Source organism: Chenopodium album, chromosome 10 (genome assembly GCF_948465745.1).
Source record: "Chenopodium album chromosome 10, dcCheAlbu1.1, whole genome shotgun sequence".
NCBI lineage: Eukaryota > Viridiplantae > Streptophyta > Magnoliopsida > Caryophyllales > Amaranthaceae > Chenopodium > Chenopodium album.
Genome location: NC_137843.1, coordinates 17,097,006 through 17,105,031, shown reverse-complemented (window position 1 = coordinate 17,105,031; position 8,026 = coordinate 17,097,006). Strand labels below are relative to the sequence as shown.

The following is an 8,026-nucleotide window of genomic DNA, read 5'->3' as shown; positions in this document are numbered from 1 at the left end:
AAAATTAGATATTAACTATCAATTACTTAAATATAGGCTATTACATCTAGATAGTTCATCACCTGTCGTATTCGTGAAACTCCCAAAGCTAAAGACCTCTAATATATACTATAGTATATATAATATTAAAAGACGTTATTAATCAAGGATACATGGCACGTGTCAATTTATGCCAAGAATTGAACTCGGGTCTATTAGAAGTCGTACCATCTTTGCTATCTAATACTTTTGTTTATTTATTCTTCTTAAATATAGTTAATGTATGACACGAGTTTTTTTTTTTTTTTTTTTTTTTTTTTTTTTTTTTTTTTTTTTTTTTTTTTGTACAAAATTATTTTCTTTAACTAAATAAAAATATTTAAGTTTATATAATACATGAAAACTATAATACAAAGTAAAAAGTAGTTAACGTATAGATCCGGAGTATCATCCGAACTAATTAAACACTAGTTACATATGAAAAATTGTTATGAATATTATGAAATGAACAATGTACTCACTCTGTCCTCAAATAACTGTCCTGTCTAGTCCCCAAATTATTGTCCTAGTATATGAAATGAAATTTTTACCTTACGCTGATTCATGTACGCCATTTGATGTGGGTCCTATCACTAATTATTTTATTCTCATTTTCGATCTATCTGTATATGTCATATTATGTAGGATGTCCACTAAAAACCTTTTTTTTTTTTTTATTTATTTTTTTTATTCTAATCATCAATTTAGTTTAGTTCATTTCAATTCAACTTCGATTAGGTTATTTTATTTTTCTACATTGTTTTAGTTTAGTTTAATTCAATTCAACTTATTTCAATTCAATTCAATTCAAAAGAACAAGGTCTAATCCTTTTTTCCTCAATCACAATTTTTATTCATTATTTTACCAAAAAAATAAAAATAAAAACCTATATCATCTTACTTATTATTTTCTTATTTGATTCTCCTAGACAACTTGTTTTTTATTTGGTTGTTCTGTGTTTTCTTGTATAAGTTTTGTATTGCTGTTTTCGTTGAATGATCTTCTTGTAAAAAACAATAAAAATGTGGCTAAAAATCAAGTAGTTTAATAGCATTGGGTGGTTTCCAATCTACCATACCTAACTTATGCAGTAGATTTACATTTGGACATTATCACAATATCTGTGCTCGAACAGTAGAGCCTGTAAATCAATTAATTTGTTGATAAATAGCAGCAACCAACTTCCAACGGCCCAAAATAATAAACACCATGTAGAAGGCTGAAGGCCCATATATTATCACAGAATTTAATTACACGATCTGCAGCAACAATCAATTCCAATTATGTTGCCGGCACTTACTACTTGCACGGCCGTGAATGTGCCGCTGACACCGCCCAAGGATGCTCGCCTCCAAAATCTCCGCCCAATTCCGCCGCGCTTTCCATCTATTTCTCAGCCATTGGAGTTCAATTGTCGATGGCATAATCAGCGCGCGATTCCTCTTGCATGTGCTACCAATGCACCTGCGTTTGATCTCACGACTGACAAAGGGTATTTTAATTGCTTATTTTTACTTGTTTCTTGCTTTTAATTAAGCTTTTTGGTTAAACTTATACTGGTTTAAAGTTTTTTTTTTTTTTTTTTTTTTTTTTTTTTTTTTTTTTTTTGTTGTTGTTGGATTAGTAATTTAGAAAATGGGTCAAATTTTGTACAAGATTAGAGATAGGAAGTGATTTACATGACAAATGGAAATTGGGACTTAGGCTTTTGAGTTTGACCGTATTTGAACGATATTTGTATAAAGAATGAATATATTCACTTGGGATGTTGTTAGAATCGTTACATGTTAATATTCAAATACCAGAGTGATGATATTTCGTTATACAAGTGAAATAAGATCTTGTGTTTTAGTTTGGTGTGATGTGGTATGATTGTATGAGATTCAATTCGAAACACCGTGAAAATGTAGTAGAGACAATGTAGTTAATATAGATGAATGACTTGCTTTCTTACACATTCCATAATTTTTAATGCCATGATGATGATCTTGTCTTATTTGCAGAGCAGTTGAGTTTTTTGAGATTGAGATGAAAGTACGTGACTATGAATTGGATCAATTTGGTGTTGTTAACAATGCTAGGTATGCGAATTATATCGAACATGGTAGGTAGACCATATACTTTGCTTTAAATCTTTTCTTTGATAGACTAATTGAGCAATTTTTTTTTGTGATGTTATTGCCTTTTCTTTGTTATTGATGCTTCTTAATGTGTGTTCTGAAGTCCCTTTGATGCTATTGCCTCCTGGCTCCTTTGTTGTATAATTGCCCTGAATGCTTGACCATTCTATGCTATTTATGAATGTGAACATTTCTTTTTAGCTTAGATAAACAAAACTTTTGTAGATATCCGATGTACAGTAATATTATTATTGTGCATCTGGGTCACTTTTGTTGAATTTAGGGTAACTTTAACACTTCTATGGGTAACTTTTATCAATAAAGCATAAATAACTTTTATTTATATTATCCTGGGTAATTTTCATTCATTATAGGGTAACTTTTGATTATTTCAAGATAACTTTGTAGCGGATGTACAATATTTTATTGTACATCCGATTTTTTTAAAATGTTTGTGTTAGATAAAAATGATCTTTTTATTCACTATAGACACGCCAATATATATTTGTTCTAGATTTATCCTTCTTAGGGACTATTTGGTACATCTTATTTTGACTTACGTTAGACAAAGTAAGTTTGATCTAGTTAGGATAGTTCAAAAAAAGTTCATATCCCGCCCTTTGTTTCAAAATAATTGATACACTTCTTTCTTTTGGTCGTTTTAGAATAACTGACACACTAGCATAATTGGTAAGGGACCACCACTATTAATTTTATTTGCAATACTCACCATGCCACACTAACTTTTCTAGAAAGTTCATAAAAATGCACACAGATTAAGCCTTACGTTGGTACCTGTTTAAAATAAATTAAATAAGTTCAAAATAAATTAAATAACTTCATACTTTGTATAATATATACATTAGACAAAATGAGATACACCAAATGAAGCCTTACGTTGGTAGTTGTTCATGGTGCTAGAGATCATGCATTGGACCCCTGAAATTTTGTGGTTCTTGCAATTTAAGAGTAACTTGTTCCTTACAATATGTGTATGTCCAAATGCCACTCTGCCCTTTCCAAATATTTTTCCTTTTCTAGCCAATTTTATCAGGATCAACATCTATTTTTAATTTATTACACTAGAGGAAACAAAGAATTTTAATGGATAAACTGCTCTTTGAACTGAATGTGAAATGGAGAGACCTAGCGTGCTAATTTTATCACAATGTCACTTATCACAAATGACAGAGTAATGCCACAAATATTTGATAGAAATCTTCCCTGGTCCACAGAAAGACAGAGTAATGCCACACTTAAACTATGTTGCTTCCCAAGGTAAATTCAATTTTCAGAAGAGGCCCTCTAAATTAAACTGTAAGATCTTGCTAAATTTGCATAAATAGCACTATAACTGGGTAAATTACAAGATTACTCATATATGAAGTAACACAAGATTGAAATCATAAAAGTGTAGCATTGGTAGTATGTTACTTAAAGATACTAGCCTTAAACTTCTAAATTTTGTAGAAAAGGGAAACTTTTAACCATTAAGCCATCATTAGTGTTGGGCTAAATTACAACACAAAAGACCACCAAGAATCTAGAGTGAACAGCATAAAAGGTACAAGGTTCTAAGCTTCTAACTGTCCATACAATTTACAACTAATGTTAAATTACCAATTATCATTGCCAAGGCTCCCATCATCTTCATTGTCATTTTCTTTATCTTTGTTATAGGTTTAGATCCTTGTTTGGTTCTCACACAGTTCAAAGTTCTCTTTCATGTGAAGCAAAGAGAGATCAGGATGGAAAAAGCATCATTAAAACTGTAGAAACAATTAGGGAAGGAAATGATGAATAGAAAAGAGCATATATTCTAATTTACCAAAATGTTCATAAGTGCTTCATCGTTTTTTATTTTTTGTATGCCTCTAGCGTAAGACCTTTTTGCTCTGTATAACCAGGTCCCATAAAGCAAACAGGTTCTACTCAACCATTTCATATCCTTAATCTTTTTTTGTGGCCGTTGCTAAGCTTGCCATTTAAGCACCATTGGACAGGCTTTCACCAGTGGCAGCTTATTTTTAGACTTGTGTTACCCTGTGCCTTATCCAAAACCCTAAATATCCAAGAAAATCATCTTCACATCTTCCTTCTCTGAACCGGTAGTAAATTTGCTGAATGTCCATTTATAGATCTAAACATGGCAAGCTGCAGGTCTGCTTTTTAACGCACTTCAATGTCATGTAAGAAGTTAGAAATTGTGTGACTCCAGGTCTAATAAGTGCCCTTCCGATTTTCAGTTCTTTCTTCCAAGCATAGGGATGTATTTCAGAGTTCGTATAAGTTGTCTTCCTAGCCTTGCAATTGTAGCTGATACTTTGTCCTCCTGCAATACTGTTGCTTTCCAAAAGTAATTATAAAAAAATAAAATTCTAGCATTTGGTCTATGCAGTGAAGAGCTGGCATCCAACTTAAATATTTGCTTTTCTCAAATGCTTCTTAGTATGCTGCACAACCAGCAAAAACTTGCACTAAGCTGTCACTCCAACCTTTTGCCAGGCCAGCATCTAGAATCTCAAGCCCTATATACACTGCTTTAGGGGTGTCTTATGTATCAATAGCTAAAAAAGAAGTCTTTCAAAAAGGTTTTAGAAATTGGATTGATCGTCTTTGTCTTGCACAACCTGTCCTCTTTCATTCTTCTATAACCTCTAGTGTGGCAATATGGCATTTCTTTGGTCTATTTAATAAGTTTACCCTGATGCCTCAATAAATGTTAGTGTTTACACCCATGGCCTTCACCTGCTTATAAGGGAATCCATGTTGGCCCTCCTCTCCTGATGACTGTCTTGCTTATATTCGGGTATCATCTTCCTCATCAATATCGTTCAATGATCTCCAACTTTTATATATATTGCATCAATATATATATATTGCGTCATCTTGAATTGTTCAGCAATTTTTTAAATTTATGCTACCAAAGTGTTTTCCTGCACAACACCACAAACTTTGCATCTATTTTTTTTCAATATATTTTCTTCATAGTAGTCAGTAACCATGCATATGAAATGTTTTGTTCTGTATACTTAAATAATTTACAATTTTAGGTTTCCTTAGTCCTTTTGACAAGGGCCTTGCTTTTCTGTTTACTGAAGTGCATTATAGGTTTTGTGATGAATTAGTAAAATACTCCGTATCAATTAACCAGACTCATGGGAAAGTTTGTGGATGCTATTGGCTTTGTATTTTTGCTCTATGTTGCTTGCTTCTGAATTTTTTCTTATTACTTATTGAATGCGTTAATGTTATACAAGTATTTGTTTTCTGCAAGCAGATTTTTGACCAAGCTCTTGAACTTTTATGCAGTACGTCACGAGCTTTTGGAAAGTATTGGTCTGAGTGCTAGTGCTGTTGCTCACAGTGGTGATTCACTTGCATTGTCAGAATTGACTCTCAAATTTATCGCACCTCTTAGGGTATGCTTTCCACATGGTTTGTACAATTGCTGAAATAGTGCTACTATCTGTTGTCTTCATGAATTATTTTTGTTTAGATATTTTTTTCATGAATCTTGGTGGTAATACACTACCATGGAAAAACTGCATGCAAGTATTTTTAGGATACACAATGGCAGAAGGTGATTGCCCAGAGCCTTGAATGGTAAATTACATGTTGGTTAGCAGAAGAAACATTTTAATGCTGTTTAGCCTAGCTAATTGCAATGCAGTTTGGAACTTTTGAACTAATAAGTAATAATCTTGATGGGCCTTATTCCTACCTGAAATTGTTATTTCAAAACATTGCTTATGGTGAGTGCATCTGCTTAAGGATATGAGTTACTTATGCCAAAATTATTTTTTTATTTTCCATGTTCCCTTAAATAATTACAAATTAGTTTCTGCATTGTATAGATTTATACCTAGAGCGCTTAGGGTTTTGAGTACCAATATCATTATAATCTGATTGGTTTGTAATGCATCTGCTCATTCCATGTCAAGCAGAGTGGAGACAAATTTGTTGTGAAAGTGAGGGTCTCAGACTACTCTGCTGTTCGCTTCTTCTTTGAGCATTACATTTATAAGTTACCAAATCAAGAGGTTGTTTTCTTATCCTGCCCCTGCTTTATAATTGCATAGTGTTGTTAACGTTTCCCTTGCTTTTCTCTATATACTGAAAGGCCACATCTTTTGTTTGACAGCCTATCCTTGAAGCTAAGGGAACTGCAGTCTGGCTTAACAAAAATTTTCGCCCAATCCGTATTCCTCCCGAATCGAGAGCCAAGTTCCTTAATTATATGAAAAATGGGGTCCCAGCTTGACTGTACAAACTCTCCTGTTTCCTTTTTATTTATAAGCTTTTTCTTATTTTTTATTTTTGGGATGAGCCTCAAATGCAATACAAATTACGAATGGGGAAGGGGTTTGAATTACTGTTTCCATTGAGTACATTAAAATGACCTTTTGTTCAGTGAAGTGTTGGTATTATTGTGTCAATTATTTGTATTCTAGAATAGTTCTCCTGTATCCTTATGACATAATTATGAAGTAACAAATTTTGAGCAGTTAAACTTTGTCTATCAGTTCCTTTGCATGTACACCACCATGTCCATTACTCTTTAGCAGGCATTCACCTCAGATAAACTACCCACCTCCCGCCTCCGAGTGTCTCATCTTCCCTCAAATGGCCGGTTTCTTTTTGTTTTTGACTAATAAATTTGGTGGATTGGTTTTCTGCTGTAGAATTTTCACTTGCTGATGGCTGGTGATATTGATAACAAGGCAGTCAAAATTCAAACAAAGTTAGTCAAGAACTGTCAATTTTAGAAGTTCCCTCAGTCTTGGAGTTATCAAGTATGACTCAGAAAACTGTTATCCTCTGACTCTGTGATTTTCATGCTTTGCTTCACAATACTTTCAAAGCTTTGAACCAAAACAGAGCAGCCTTTGGAGCCTTTTTCTTCCTTTTTTGGTATATAGTTTTGAACCTTAGTACGTATGTGTCGATTTTCATTGCTACAAAGCCAAATTTTGCTTCTTTTGTGGAAGTTCCACATTCCAGAGTTTACCATCAGTCAAAGAATAAGCTCAATTTGCTATCATGTCTATATATATCCTTCGTTGAATCCTTCAGCATTTGTATAATAAGGTAATAAAACTATAGCCTATACACTAATAATTTCAAGTGAAAATCTTATATCTACAAAGTATATTACAAAATTTTCTGAATACAAATATGAAAGTAACTTGGCTGATTAGTCTTCAGATCTTATTGCTCGTGTTAATAATCTCAGCTTCAGGCAAGTTTCATGTTGTGGCAACAAGAGTGTTGCAAGAAGATGTTACGAGCAGTAGAAATGATCATGTTTCTGTGTACCCTTTACATGAAAGGGTGAAGTACCAAATGGCTTATTTGCTCGAACGGTTATCATCTGCACCTAGTGGTGGCGGAGGTGGCCATTGATTCCATCGCTGCATGGATACCCTTGGCTAAAGCTGCACATAAAAAATAAAATTATTTCTCTGTTACAAGATAATAATCTACATTTTTATTTTACAATAAAAAAGTCTCTTGATTTTTACTTCAATTCAGTATGTCTGCATTAGAAATCGATGGATAAACTCTTAAGTTTTGACCTTGAAGGTAAAGTTCGCCTTTTTGGTTTAAAACGAGACAGTGTTATGACATGATAAATAAAATATGATGTTGTAATAATAAGGATGTGCAAATGCTACTACTGCTACTATTACTATTATTATTACTACTATTTCTACTACTACTACTATTACTGTTATTACTACTACTACTACTATTACTGTTATTACTATTACTACTGTTACTACTACTACTACTACTACTACTACTACTACTACTACTACTGTTACTACTACTACTATTATTGTTACTATTATTATTGTTACTATTGTTATTGTTACTATTATTA

At 32.8% G+C, this 8,026-nt stretch overlaps 1 protein-coding gene across 1 annotated transcript; it reads left to right on the top strand.

Moving 5' to 3' along the window:
• The first annotated feature begins 1,170 nt into the window (after positions 1-1,170).
• On the top strand, positions 1,171-6,652 carry LOC145563723 (acyl-acyl carrier protein thioesterase ATL3, chloroplastic-like). Its single transcript, XM_081624154.1, has 5 exons — positions 1,171-1,511; positions 2,023-2,123; positions 5,452-5,561; positions 6,087-6,182; positions 6,284-6,652. Exons 1-5 carry the CDS (start codon positions 1,303-1,305, stop codon positions 6,401-6,403), a joined length of 636 nt encoding a protein of 211 aa, XP_081480280.1. The 5' UTR covers positions 1,171-1,302; the 3' UTR covers positions 6,404-6,652.
• Positions 6,653-8,026: the final 1,374 nt, after the last annotated feature.

Bases quoted from the DNA above. Each gene is read 5' to 3' on its own strand.
- LOC145563723 (XM_081624154.1), top strand. From the start codon at position 1,303: ATGTTGCCGGCACTTACTACTTGCACGGCCGTGAATGTGCCGCTGACA. The intron at 1,512-2,022 runs GTATTTTAATTG...TCTTATTTGCAG, and splicing joins GATCTCACGACTGACAAAGG to AGCAGTTGAGTTTTTTGAGA. The intron at 6,183-6,283 runs GTTGTTTTCTTA...TTTGTTTGACAG, and splicing joins ATAAGTTACCAAATCAAGAG to CCTATCCTTGAAGCTAAGGG.